The following is a 15367-nucleotide window of genomic DNA, read 5'->3' on the forward strand; positions in this document are numbered from 1 at the left end:
GGGGGGGGGGGGGGGGAAAAACACATTCTCCCTTTCTAACTATGACATACAACCATAAGTGCATGAGCCCATCAAAGCAAAACATGAATAAAGTTGATCACCATGGTGTGGAAAAGATTTAAAATGGGAAAAAATGTTTTATCCCCTAGTTAGGATTTGTCAGGGCAAATACTCTTCCTAGCCTGGCTACTTTGAGCATTCAGCACATACCTCTATGACTGCTGGACTTCTTGTAATTCTTCTGTACTTGTGAAAATATAAAATGCATTAATATCCAGATGCACTCTAATATAAGAGAGGTTAAAAAAAAAAAAGATACAAGTCTCATGGTCTTGCACAAATGTCAACTCTAAAATAAACTAACCAAAAATGTTCCTGATGAATGTGTCAAGTGGACAAGTATACTAAAGTTAGAATTCAGTTGGTTCATACCAGCACATGATTACATTTTGATATTAAGATTAATACCACTATAAAAAAGGGACTACATTAAGAGGTAGGTAGGTAAGGACTTGATTACTCAAAAAAAAGTTTTGTGGAACAATTGTATTAACATGGCTTCAACTCTTATACATAAAGATGTGCAGGCTAAACAAACGCAGAAGTGGCCACACACTAACACTGCACGTTAAAATTAAACCACTTCACTTCTGTGTAGACAATTTCTTCCAATAGAAAAACAGCCCAAGAGCTAGACTATACAGATGTTCTTCCAGTCCTGTGGCTGGAGTTTCCTAGGCAAGCTTTCCAGCCAGGGGACATGCAAGGGCCATCCCTGCATTTAGGGAAACCCACTACTTGATGGCCTGACCTCTTATCTTCCTGAAAAGCAGCAGCTGCCACAGACATAAGGGAAGGCTCCTACCCTGGGAGAATGCGCCTCCAGCCCACCAACCAACTGACTGGAAGGGGAAGGGGTCACTGTCCCAGGGTAGGCCTGTTGATTTTCCCCAGCACAGTAGCCTGGCTCCTTGCACCGGCTGACCTGGAGAGGCAGGCAGGACACTTAACCACCACAAGGCTCTTTAGGCCCTGCCACAGGAGGGGCACAGCAGCCTGCCTCACCCTGCACTACTCTGGGCTGACTCAGAGCACTTCAGGGTGAAGCAGGAGCATTTTACTGCCAAGCCTAGCTGCTGAGTCTCTGCAGCCTGCCTCACACTGCTCTGCAGCAAGGGGAAGCCTGTGGAGCCAGGAGCCAAGTTTGGGAAAAGCCTCCACAGGCCAGGCACTCACCCCCTCTGGATTTTAAATCACTGCCCTGCTGCTCAGCTGAGTGGCAAAGGGGACAAAGGGAAGCTGGAGGGGCTGAGATCCAGGCTTGGGAGGCTTTCCCCCAAGCCCAGCTCCAGACTCCTCCAACTTTTAAATTGCTGTCCCCACAGCTCAGCTGAGCAGGAGGGTGAGGTCCCCAGGAGCAGTTATGCTTGGGGAAAATGTGCAGATGTTCACGCGAAAAACTCTCTGGGAGCAATTTAGGCCTGGGCATCATGGCATTTTTCTCCCCAAACAGCCATTTTTGCTCCAGGAGAAAGAGTGTGATCACCTGCACACTTTTGTTTTCTACCAGGAGAACAGTGAGTCTCCCAATATAAACTGAACATCTGTAAGCAGCTTCTGATAGCTGAGCCTACAAAAACCAAACTCATGCAGCACAATTCCAGTACAATGGGAAGGGAATAATGTGTAATTCATGAAGCATGCAGTGAAAACTCTTTTCCCAACCCTCATAGTTACTACAAAATACAATGTTTGTCTTGACTTGGCAGGGTGTTTTTTTTAATGCTCCCTAAACCTAGATACTAGCAGAGATCACCACCCTAGTCATCTAAATGCAAAAGACCACAACAGCACTGCTGCCAGCTATCCTAAAGGGATACAAAAGGAACCAGCAGCCAAGAGTTGAGTTCTCCTCTATCAAAAGCCAGGAGAAAAAGACCTTCATATTTCCTTAACCACATCTAGATCAGACTTATTTTCCAAATACTCCACTACCCTAATTGATTTTTGGTCCAACTTCTCTCCCACTTCTTCCCAGTTTTTATTCTACCCGTCTCATTCTGCCTACCACCTATTGCCCCCACCACCGTCTTTCCCCATCTCCCTTCTCTACAAATGATTCTTCACAATGATCCTCTTCCTCCTTCATGTTTCCATTCATCCGCAGGACACCATGATAAAAAGTTAAAACCTGCATAACAGGAAATATATTAACAACCACCATAACAAACTGAATTCTACGTATATCCCTTTAACTCACTCTCAACGTGTTTTTGAATCGAAGACTGTTCATATAAATTCATAAAACAGTTTCAAAACCAGCCTAGTGAGGCACAAGAGTTTATCAGAAGCACCATCCATTATAATAAATTGAGAAATTATGAAAACTGAAACGCTTAGATATACCAGATATAGTATTAGATCCAGTACCCTAAGCCTAAACGCCTGAAAACTGTTGACATTTTAAATGCTGTCCAAACAAATACTATATTTTAAAAACACATCAAAGTGGATGAACAGTAACTGATTTTTTTTTCACTGAATCTTCTGTGAATACTTGAACATCTACTGCTATAATGCTATTTTGTTACTTTTTACAGCAACAGGTCTTAGTAAACCAGAAAAACTCTTCGTATAGCCTATATATTAAGAGTGCTGAAATTACCTTTTTTCTTCCTCCAGCTTACCTTTATACAGCTGTAAGGAAAACAAGAGATTCTGTACACACTGGTGCTGTATGAGAAATCTCACAAGTGTATGGAGGTCAGAAAACCAAAGATGTGAACCAGCTCTAAAAGACAAGTCAAGTAACTCAAAAGAATTCCTAAGCAGATCCAGAGAACAGGGAGCTGAATTAAGTAATAATGATTTAGAACTATGGAATTTCTTGTGGCTTAATGATTAGGTGAGATTTGAGGGCCTGAGGCACAGCCAAAGGCCATTAACCCCCAAACATTTGTTAATACCCTAGGAAGTGCCCTGCACGTCTATAATTAATGCTATTTGTGGGAAAAGAAAAAACTGGGTTGGAAACAGGCAAAATGCATGTGCAGGTTGTTTTTCTAGAATGGGGAACTTATTTCCAAGTAATTACCTTGCCTGAGTCATGTCAATATTTTCCTTTTAGTAAATTTTAAGGATTTAAAGACTCATTGGATAATAGTTGATAACTAAAGATGCTTCCTGACAACCAGCTAAGTCACTACATTTCCAGTTTTAAAAAAATCGTGAAATTAAAAAAAATGAAGATGATTTTTAGTCGAGATAAAATCACCTGCTTATCATAACACAACTTGTGTGAAATGGTGAAAGAAAAACTGAAATTGGAGTGTAAATATATAGTTTTGTTTAAAGATATTAATATTTTTGTATAAAAATATTAACTGATTTTTTGTCAGCTACTTCCTTCTTCTTGCAACTATTAAAACAAAAACAAAAAACCCATTGTACCCAGCTCCTTACATGTTACCCAAATTCAATTCACATTTGCTTCCACTGCTAACTTCAGTCCAAGCACTAACAGCTGTCTTGGATTATACATTATATTGAAGAAAAATGTTATCTGAATTTTGAAAATGTTTTCTTCACAGTGCTCCATTCCCTTCATTTTCTGTTCTGTTTCTTCCTTCTCACAACCCCAAGATACTTTTAGGTTTATTTCAGTTCTCTGTCAGTTTGATATTGTAAGCTGGCCAGGGTAGTGGCTCATCTTCACACTGTGCAACTGTGGACACTGTATATAGGGTGGAAAGTGAGGAAAATGTAATAATCGTCTTGTATGTCCACAAAACAGATTCTAACTGTGTGAATCACCAGAACAAGAAATTGCTCGCATTATAGTATGCATGATCCAAGCTTCACTGGGCTCCTCTCAACTTCATCCTCAGTGAGTTCTATGCACCTGCAATCCTTCCTCTTTCTTAGTCGAGGCACAAAACAGTCTATATTGAGATTTACTTTATTCTCACAGAGCAACCGAGTCAAACCTTCATCACAAATGAGATAGTTAAGACCTCCTAGATGCAAAGTTCCAAAATTTGGTTGTGTCCTCAGGGTATTACTGAAACTGTCTGGAGAGTTACTGGCTCCATTAATTTTATGAATTTACAAGACAGTTCAAAACTGAAATGCACCCATCAGTTTTAAGACATGAGCCTAATTTTAGTCTTCTGAAAGTCAAATACTGCACTAGAAACGCAATATATTGCTGCCTTTGGTAAATCTTAAGTTATACAACAAAAAGCCTGGAAGAAACTGAACCAGGGAAGTTTTGCAGATATTCAGAGACCAAAAATCAGAGTTCACATTTACAGGAATAGAGATGAAGACCATTACCAATAATTAAAACTGAAGGCCACTGACAGATGTGGAAAAGTAAACGCAAAACAACAACACTCCCTCTGCCCCACCAAAAAAACCCACCATACCAAAAACAGAGCTTTACTGAAAGAGGAGACGTGTCAGTTTGACCTGACTTGCCCAGCATCTGTATAGACTGCGCGCTTTGGCGGAGGTTTTTGCCACTTTTATCTAATAGCTGAATCAGCTAAAAGTGCTGAAAAGCCCCACCAAAGCACACAATCTCTAAAGACATTAGGCAAGCCAGGTCAAGCTGACATGATGCCTCTTCTGGGCATGCGCTGCACTCAGCATGGGGGCACGCTGCGCTGAAAATAAAGCACTGTTTTGGGGGGATGGGGTGGGAGGGATGGGGTTCATGTCTGGAAGCAGCCTGGAGGCTCAAATCCCGCAAGCACTTACACATGTGCACAGCTTTACCCATGCAAGGAGTTCCACTGAAGCCAACCATGGTCTAGTTGCATATAAATTTAAAAGAAAAAAAAAAAAAATTTTAATTGGGTTTCTTCTGAAGTAAATGGAACAACATGGTAAAAGAACTGTTAAGTATACTTGTTACGTCACAAATTTGATTTTATCAAAAACCTTATTTAACAAAATTGCAAACTTCTATTCAGTCTTGGGAAAGTGTGTGAAGAAAGAAATACAAAACAATATTACAAAACTGTATTTTGTACAGTATGGTATATATTTTTTTTATGAATTAAAGCATAATTTAATATTCAAACTTGTCAGGAAAATAGATCAATATACTGTTAAAAAAAATTAAAGAAAAAATATTTCTGCTACATTATCCACTCCACTTAGACAACAATATTACCTGGTTATCATATTTCAGAGACTGCGTCCCAACCAAAAATCGTATTGCATCTGTTTCTGCTGTCTGAGGTGTCAAAGCACGTGCCTAAAGAAAATAAAAAAGCCATTATTATAATACTACAATGTACAGGACATGCCCAATATTTTTTGAACTTACAAGATGCATCAATTCACACATTAAATACTTCCCTATCCTTAATCTGTTTTGACTATTTATGCATGCCTTTTAACATGTGGATTTTTTCTCATGTTTGTGAAGTGTATAATTCTGATGCTATACCAGTTGTGTGTCATAAGGGACCATATTAAATGTAAAGCATGCTTTTACAATTTCTACACTAGATAGCCATTAGGCCTGTGTGAAGCAGCAAGTATTCGCTTCGGATTTGGATTTGGCTGATTCGGAGGGACAGTGATTCAATTCGGAGATTTGAATCCCTGTCCCAATTTGATTTGGCCAAATCAGATCCGAAAATTTGACACTGCTTCGGAGATTCGGCCATAGACTAAACAGGCAGCAATCCTCACCATGCTGGACACAACTGCCTCCAGCTGGTAAGTCTGTTGTAGTGGGTGGAGGGCAGAGGGAAGGGATTCGGGCTGGGGCTGGGGCAAGCTGCCCAGCCGGGGCAGGGGGGCACAGGACATGTGCATGGCAGCACTGGGAGCGGGGGCTATGCCCTGCTGTTGCTTGCCCAGCAGGGCGGGTCAAGCAGTGGCAGTGCCCACATCCTGTGCCCCACTGCCCTGGCTGGGCAAGCGGTGGGCTATGCCCTGCTGCCGCTTGCCCAGCCAGGGCAGGGGGAGAACAGGGGTGGGGGCAGGATGTGGGCACAGCAGTGCTGGGAGCCCTGGTGCTGCTTACCCACTTCCACCCAGAGTGAGCCATGCCTGTATCATGCCCCCTCCCCACAGCTGGGCAAATGGCAGTAGGTCATAGCCCCCACTCCCGGCGCTATGGCACCTGCATCCCATGGCCCCCTGCCCCAGCTGGGCAGCTTGTCCCAGCCCAAGCCTCAATCACTACCTAACTGTGGGGGCATTGATCTGCCCGCCCCATGCCCCTTCCCTCCCCACCCTGCCCACCACAACAGACTTACCAGCTGGAGGCAGCTGTGTCCAGTGTGGTGAGGACTGCTGCCTGTTTAATCTATGGCCAAATTTCCAAAGCAGCAATAAATCTTTTCCAAATCAATTTGGAGGCTTCCAATTCAATTTGGACCTTTTAACTGGTCTCCCAATTAAATTCAGATTCGGAGATTCAGACGCCAAATTGGGCCAAAATTTCCTCTGAATCATAATCGGATACTGAAGCTTCACACAGCCCTAATAGCCATCTATGTATGTGCCACCTCCTCATTCAGAGAAAGTGTAAGTGGGGGGGGGGAGGAAGGAGGGAGTAAGGAATGTCTACAACACTGCCCTACTAGGGATGTAAATATTGTTTAAATAAATTACCTGTTTAAACTCCTCTAATGATATCAGTTAAACGGTTAACCAATAATGCACCCATCAGGTCTCTTAGTCCTCTCTCTCCTTTTCGTCCCTCCCTCCCAAATCACAGGTGCACTGCAGGGAGAGGAAGCAGAGTGGCATTCTACGACAGGCAGTAGGACCAGCCGCAGTGCCTACCTGGCTACCTTCCTGAGATACCGCGCCGATTTCCTACCCCACTAGACCGCATCCCACGCTAAATGTTAATTGTAATGCATTACTGGTATAAACAGACTTGCTGGTTAACATTTCACATCCCTATGCCCTACCACACCTTGAAGAGCAGCTGAGAAGCATGCCTCACTCTTGCTCCGAGTGAATCAAATCCTGGATTTGTAAGGATTTGTGAGTGTAATGATGTAGTGAGGACCAGCTATTCTGCACTATTTTCCTCATGTCAACAAGCCACAATAATGTTGCTTAATGCTGTGATAATATCATATTAAAAAAACTGCAGAATTTGCATTGCACCTGATCTGAAACAGCCCAGATCTGTGGATTATACCAGCATGCTACAAGGCTTATATTTTTAAGGCTCATTTTCTAGTAACTTGAAGCAGTGAGAGAGAATGATTGTATTCTTTTCTTGGGCTATTTTTCAAATCCTGAGATAACTAGATGCTATTTTGTTTTGTAACAGTCTTATTCTAATCAATTATAAAAAGATGCTGAAAATTTTGGAGACATGTTTTAAGCCTATTAAAATAAAATAGATAAAACAATGAGTATTTTGAATAGCATTTGAAAAGATCAACTTAAATAGTCACTGAATAAAGTCTATCTAGAGGGTGCAATCAGATTGGATCTGTGTTTCTGAAGCAATTCTGAACTTCACTGAATGAATAAACATTTCAGACACTAGATGGAACAATGATTTACATCCAACACAATTTTTCACCTAGACAATACGTGAAATGAGTTAATCAAAAACTAGCATCACCATGAACATTTATACAGATAATAAAAAAATCAATAAAAAAAATAATGCAATTCAACTGGCAGTTTTTGTTAAAAACCAACACAGTGGTGTATCAATAAATATTAGCATAGACAAATCTACACAACGTAATTTAACTACCTGCACTAGGCACAGATGAAGTCAATGGGTACGTACAGGCATTACAATTAGATCAAGCTAACCAGGTTTAACTGGATCTAAATGCCCACCTCATATAGGCATACGGAGAGTTTAATTTGACCCAAAAAATGGCATGCCTGATTCAGGTTAGTTCACCTAAGGACATGAACTAACTTAGGTAGAGAAAGGGTTAACCTGATGTAGGAAGGGGCTCACCTGGCAAATGCCTGTGCATGTTCAGGTATATCCCCTGACCCTAATTGGGCTGTTTTTACCACCCCAACCCCTACAAACTAGCCAAGTTCTCTACACACCTGCAGACCTGCCAGCCCCACACCCCAAGTTACTTACTTTGGGCTGCACACACTGCTCCCAGCAGCAGCAGATGACTACCTGCCACTCCTGATCTAGGCTCAAAGCAAGCCTTCTAAACCTAGACCAGGTGTGGCAAATGCTCGTTTGTACCAAATGTAGCTAATCTCCAACATTCAGAGACTATATGCCAGAAAATAGGACGGTAACCAATTAAAAAATAAAAAAAGTTGTGCTGAACTCAAGTTTACTTGTAGATTTTCCCACAGCTATGGCAAGGACTCCTTTTCATTTCATGTTGCCTTTAAGTGATTTTCAATGAATCACTAGAAATAAACCAATAGTTAGCCATCTCCTTCAAGCAAGTGGAGCCTCTGTTTCTATAACTGGAGCAGAACAAAAGACTTCTTGGATCTTTGATATAATAAAGGTGTTACAGATAAAAGTGGCTTCTTACAAATAATCTCTCAAGGGAGTCTTACCTTTTTGGAAGCAGAAGCATATCACTTTCTACAGGTTACCCTCATTCATAACAAATAGAACATGCATCTGGATTTATCACATTCTGAATTGTTACTGGAGGCTCACCAGCATCTGGGAATGCTCAATTCTTAAGATTAATAGTTAAAATTACTTTTTGGACTTTCAGAGTCCAAAGAAGCTGTGGGTGTACTGCTGCTGGAATCAGTGGCAGATGCAAAGACGACAGAGCCTGGGAAAGAAGGAAGACCAAGGGCTGGGATATATCACATTCTGTGACAGAATACACATCTTTGTCACAGAATGTGGTATACTTCATCAACACACTCAATGACTTTATGGAAAGTAGGTGGGTGAAACTAAACAACCGCTATGCTGCAGAACGAAGACACAGAAACAAAAAGGTCAGACATATCCAGTCACCTGTGGGGCTAGGATCAGGCATTACACAAACTGGTTTAAGTGATCAGAAACTGGTTTAAACCCACTGCCCCCTGGGTACCACAGCTGGGGCCTGCCCACCGAGTGCTGCTCACTCTGTGCACAAGACAAGCGACAGAATAAACCCCTTCCTGCTCCCTCTGATGCACACCAGAGGGAGGGGGAAATAACCCCACTGTCTGTCCCCCTGCCTAAGAGGCCCTGCTGGCCAGTGCCTGGCCATGCCCCCACCCTGCCACTGGAGCTGTGAGGGGGCAGCACCCCCTGCCATGGTATACCATAGCGCAAGCCTCTTCTGGGAGTTAGAGCTGCCACAAACTGCACAGGGCTAATAGCGGCACCAGGGTGCAGAGGGGACCATAGCCCACCAACCCCCTCCCCCCTCAAAGTGCTGCCGCCACCATGTGCCCACACAGTCCATGGCAGCTTTCCCTGCCCACAGCATGGCCCCCCCATACTGGGAAGAGGCTTGCACTCTGGGACACCATGATGGGCCAGAGCCCCCACCAGGGTCACTCATCCCTTGCCGCTGAAGATGCCAGGTGGGAGCATGGTCAGATGCCGGCCTGCATGGCCCCTTAGGTGGGGGAACAGGGAGCAGGGTTATTCCCCCCTCTGCCCCTGGGGGACTGCAGCGGGGTCTGCCCACCCCGACTCCCACCACTGCTCACTCCCCGCCTGGGTCAAGCAGCAGGATAAGCCCCCTCCTGCTCCCTCCTCCAGACGCAAGAGGGAAGGAGAATAACCTCCTTCTTGCCTAGGGGGCTGTGCTAGACAGTGTCTGGACGTGCCCCCACCTCAGCTGGCAGCTACAGCAATAAGCGGGGAGTGACCCTGATGGGGGCAGGAGCCCCCGTCAGCGTCCCAGAGCGTGAGCATGTTCCTGGTGGAGGGGCCATGCTGCACGGCACGGAAAGCTGCCTCAGATTGTGTGGGCCTGGGGACCTATGGCCCCCTCCAGGCCCCAGTGCCAATGTTAGCTCCATGCAGTCCATGGCAGCTACGATCCCCACTCATGGCCCCCCTGCCAGGAAGAGGTTCGTGCTCCAGGTCACCATGGCAGGGGGTGCTGCCTCCATCAAGGGCTCTGCCCCCTCACTGTCCAGCAGCAGGGTGGAGGCATGGTCAGATGCCGGCCAGCAGGGTCCCTTAAACAGGGAAACAGGGAGCAGAGTTATTCCCCCTCCATCTGGCGAAGTGGGCAGGAGGGGATTTATTCTGCTGCTTGCCCTGTGCACAGAGTGGGTGGCGGCAGCAGCAGTCAGGGTGGGCAGACAGTATTGAAGTGAGAAAGCTGATTTCCTCACTGGAATGGAGGTATAGCACACTGAAAAAGCTGTTGGGTCTGGCTCCCTCCCAGCCACATGGAGGAGGAGAGGTGGAGCAGGCTGCTCAACCACAAGCTAGAGGTTTAACCCAGTCATAGCTACTTCCAAATTAGCAGCAACCTTTGGGATGAAGAGAAAAGGCAAATGACAAATGACACTGATGAGCAAACTCTGCCCCTGCTCCATGCAGCCAACATTCAGTCATGACTCTGGAAAAATCTTTTCTTCATTCTGCCTTTCCAAAGCAAGGTGTGCATCTTATTTGGGGTCATGTGGTAGATCAGAAAATATAGTAATAAAACACTCTATTTCTGCCCTGACAGTCCTTTCACCCAAGGAAAAAAATCAACAAAATACAGTCAGAAGCCAGGCCTGGGAACAAAAGTGTGCAACTTCACTGGACAACAGACAAGGTTTCATATTCACTTAAAGGTATTTTAGATCCACTTTTAGAACATTTCAAAGGGCAGTTAACCCTTTGAAATGTTTCCAAGATACTTGAAATGTTTCAACTGTTAAATGTGTCCACACCTTACGCTGCACTTGCTTCTTAATCGGACCTAAACAAGAACACTTTGTGAAAGTTCTTCAAGAAAGTTCAAGAAAGTTTGTCTGACATCACTGTCTACTACAGCTGGTCCAATAAAAGATATCACCCAAAAAGAAAAAAAAAAATACTTCTTGAATAACCGCAGAGAGTAACTATAAATGGATCAATGTCAGAATAGTGGAAGGTTTCCAGTGGCGTTAGAGGGGTCTGTTCTAGGTCCAGTGTTAACATTTTTGTTAATGATTTGGATGCAGAAAGAGCTTCCTTGTCAAGCACAAAACTGGGAAGGCTTGCAAGCATTGGTACTTCAAGCTTAGCAACTTAGATGGTAAATATTTCAGACAGGAATTGTCTTTGTGCAGCACCTCACACAATGAAGTGCTGCAGAGTGCAGTCCTCCTGGTCCAAGACTAGAACTCCTGGTAATACAAACAGACAAGAAAAACTAAGCTCCTCTTACTCCTGCCTCCCTCTCCCCCAACCTTAATGAAAATGTTGGTGTTAAGTCACTGTGTAATGCAGGGCTGTCACTGGTGGGCGGGCAAGCCAGGGAGACTGCCCCAGGCCCCACACTTTGGGGGGACCCCCCGGAGCCAGGCCAGCTTTGTGTCTGGCCACTCATCCCCCCCTCCTCCCTGCCACTGGCACATTTGGGCCCCACACCCTGCTATGGTCATCTCTGGCATAATGCCATAATTGTCCATATCCTGTCCCCTCCACCCCCAATCCGCCCCACAGAAACAGGTGCAACCTAATTCTCCAGAAAGATCAAAATGCAGAATATCCCATCCTCACAGTTAAGCCTGCTACTAATTATGTATTGGTTAATGCTAGCTAAAACTGAAACCTAAAGTCTAGGAAACCACTATGTTTACCTCAAAGGGTTAGAAGCCACAGTATTGCATATATTGCTATATTACAAGATCCATATGAGTTCCACTTACCACAGAGAGGTCTATCTAGCAAGGAATGTACAGTAAACACGAGTTATTGGTTTGTATAGAATGACTGAATTTTCAGAGATGGGGGGTAGGAGGGGGTGCTGCCTAGGACAAACAACAAAAACAAACCACATTTATTGCAAGTCTACACAGTGCCTACTGCATTAGAGTCATGGCATAGGTAAAGCCTGTAAGCACCACCACAATACAAAACGTTAAATAGTTTCATTTTTAAATGCAAGTCAAGGGATAACTTATGATCAAAATAAGGAAAGTAACAAAAATATGCAGACCCCTTCAATTACAAATCTAGGTCAGATTTTTCACCAGGAAGAACTGAAAGAACAAGTCAATTGAAAAATATTGTAAATATAAGCTTTGTGTGACTTGAGTTTACAGATATGAAGAAAAGGAGTTCTATAAACAGGGATAATATCGAGTTGATTTGATTGATACCCCAAACAAGCATTGTAAGTACTTAGAATCAAAAAAAAGTTATAAACAAGCAATCAAAATCTAAGACAGGCAATACTGAACAGACATTGTCTCTGCAGACAACACACCAGAGGTTTTCAGGACTGTACAAATCTGCAGAAGTCACTAAAGTCAAGTCTTCCCTCATACATTTTTTAGCTTTATAAAATAAAATATATAAACTTATTCTGCAAAAATATCTGCAGACTTTCCCAGTAACTGATACATACCCCTAAATTTTATAAGAGAAAAATGGAAATAATGGAGCAAACCCCAAATTAGGCTTTCATCTTCAGAGAAGTCCTCCATAGATTACGCAAACTCAGACCTGATTAAGAACGTCCTGCATTTGAAAGCTAGTCTAACTCTGTCCCAACTATGCAGTTGGTCCAAAAAAAGATATCACCCTAAGAAATCTTTTCCTCTTGCATAATTCCTAGACCATCACATCTACAATATGATTAACATGGGTGGGCAAAATATAGCCCACAGGCCAAATCTAGCCCAACAAGGGAATCTATCTGGTCTATAGGGGGTTCCTCAGCCCCACACAGCCCAAACACAGGGGGCAGCCCATGCCATGGTACATGCAGCTGGTACCACTGCCCCCAGGGCATGCAGCTGGGTGGGGGCAGCATGGCAGCAGGACTCAGTTTCCCAGCAACCCCCAGGGCAGTAGCTTCTTTTGGCTGCCACTGCCAGTGTAGCCACCACCACTGTCAGACCTGGCCCCACCACCCAGGCACCCTGGCCCACTGGGGGCGCTAGTCTAAGACAGTAGGTGGGATCTCCATGGACCCCACACAATCAGGGCATGCTTGGCTAGGCAGATGGGATGGTGCTGCAGGTGGCCAGAGAGTGGAGTCTTTGAGTGAGATGGGTGGGCAGAGCTGGGATCTTGGGGTGGTGACAGTATGGGGCCAGGGCCTGGGATAGAGCCATGATCCACTCTCCATATGACCCTGCCCATAGTACCAATGCCCATCGCAGGGATGTGTGGGGATCATGGTTCTGCCCCAGGTGCCAGGCCCATGCTGTCACTGCCCCAAGAACTCAGCCTCAGCCACTCATTCTTCTCTCAGATGCTGCTTCCACCCACCCACAGCCCCATCCTATCTGCCCAGCAGAGTACACCCTGCTCATAGGAGTTTGGGGAGGTCTTTATGGAGACCCTGCCTGCCTGGTGCCCCTGGCAGTATGTACGGGTGGACAGGCCTGGGGACAGATAGGATTAATTGCTCTCTGCCCTGCTGCACCATGCCAGGCCGGATGAGGACCACCCCCACCCACCCAACCCTCCAGCCCAAATAATTGCCCATCCCTGTTTTAACACCACACAAGATAATTAAAAATTGGATGCTGAACAAGAAGTTGTAGAGATTCAAAGAATGGTATCAACGAACTCCAAAGGGAGTCCTAGTTGATTCTCCTCAAACCATGGGATTAGGAAATTCATGTATTTTTTTCTTTTGAAAAGTGGCAAAAACAAACAATCTAAATTCAAAACAAAGGGAGGGGAGAAATAAGAGAACACATTAAGGACTCCAACTGTAAGGAATACTTTATACAGAGGAGTTTATATATTAAAGCTCAGATAGCCCAGTAGATCTTTATGTCTAAAAAGCTGTCATATTTTATATACCACATCCAAGACAGACCAATTCATGAAAAAAAAAACAGAAGAAAAAAAACCCCATGTATATTATAATATAGAGTAAAACTCAATGCCGATGCTTTTTTACTGTTTAAAAAGCCTGGCAAAGGAAAAGAAAAAGAAAGAAAAAAGGGGGTATATTTATACATTTTTAAGAATAGAGAAACACAGTGCTGAATATCCTAAATAATAGTTATGCTGAAGAGTACATGAACCAGTAAGACAGAATCTAGTCAAGTGAATATAATGAACTAGCATTTTCATTTATGGCATCCTAAAGCACTTTATGGAGCTATGAATTACATATCTGGAAAAGAATAACTATATGTATGCAAAAAAAAAAAAAAGCATTTATAATGCATCATTTGTTTCCAAGGTGCTAAAGCTGCCATGCTTTTAGAAGCAGCAGCACAAGCTCTGAATGGATGTGGAATAAACATCCTACCTCTCCACTAACACAAAAGAGAAGTCATAATACTGCTCCAAATAAAAGAGACAAAGAGAAAGAAGGTCCCTAACAAGTGAGCCCAGCAGGTTTATCAAAAAAACAAACAAACCACACATTAAGCTATTTTATAAATATCATTAAAGGTGCTTTTGTGACATATCTGTGGCCATTTTGGAGACTGACAATATTTTTGTGCCATATCCCACTACGCAATTCAAAAACTTGTGAATAAATGACAAATACAGCAATGCATTTTTTGTTAATATGCACGTGTGACTGTGAACAAAGGTCTCCCTTCAAAAACAGACAGCATAAAAGTAATTGGATCAAAAAGAGTATCATACTCATAAGGACTAATTCTTCTTTCACTGTGATGTATAACAACAACTTTCACCATATGAGAAATGCCAAATTTTCTCGGCTTGAGAAGGGCACCATAACACAGCATAGCAGAACACAACATAACTTTCAAAAATATTTCCCTACTGTTGACCCTCAGATATGGTCAGGGAACCAAGGTAGGTTTGAGAAGCTTGTCCCTAAAAACTTGAGAAGCTTCTGAATAACTAAGCGTCAAGGAATTGTTATACAAGACATTTTAATGTCTCAGCCCTAAAATACAGAAAGTAAATAAAGAACAATGAAATACAAGCAACTAGGGATGCACCGATAGAGATTTTTGGGACCAATGCCGATCCGATTGAAGAGAAGTGTCTGGCTGGTAAGTCTGTTGTGATGGAAGGGGAAGGGAAAGGACATGGGGGTGGGGCTCAAGGCCCCTGAGGTGCAGGAGGGAGTGGGGAAGGAGCAGGGGCTGCCCAGCCAGAGCAGGGCAGGACGCAGGACAGAGCTGCGGCTCGTCCAGAGGGGGGGGGGGGCAGTTCCCACTGCTGTGCGCACCCCAGGAGGGTACAAGTGGGAGGGGCAGTTGTGCACACCTGGATCTGCACGCAGGCTGGGGCCAGGACTGCACAGAGCTCTTCCCAGCA

The 15367-nt window shown here is 43.9% G+C and overlaps 1 protein-coding gene across 2 annotated transcripts in view; it reads right to left on the minus strand.

Moving 5' to 3' along the window:
• TSSC1 (tumor suppressing subtransferable candidate 1) overlaps positions 1–15367 on the minus strand; it is a 231770-nt gene that overhangs the window by 194179 nt on the left and 22224 nt on the right. For both annotated transcript variants that reach the window (XM_019520704.1, XM_019520705.1), the window contains exon 2: positions 5180–5263. In XM_019520704.1, the coding sequence (XP_019376249.1) occupies positions 5180–5263 (84 nt within the window). The remainder of the gene's footprint in view (positions 1–5179; positions 5264–15367) is intronic.

The sequence above is a fragment of the Gavialis gangeticus genome, unplaced genomic scaffold, assembly GCF_001723915.1.
Source record: "Gavialis gangeticus isolate Ggan-Ray unplaced genomic scaffold, GavGan_comp1, whole genome shotgun sequence".
NCBI lineage: Eukaryota > Metazoa > Chordata > Crocodylia > Gavialidae > Gavialis > Gavialis gangeticus.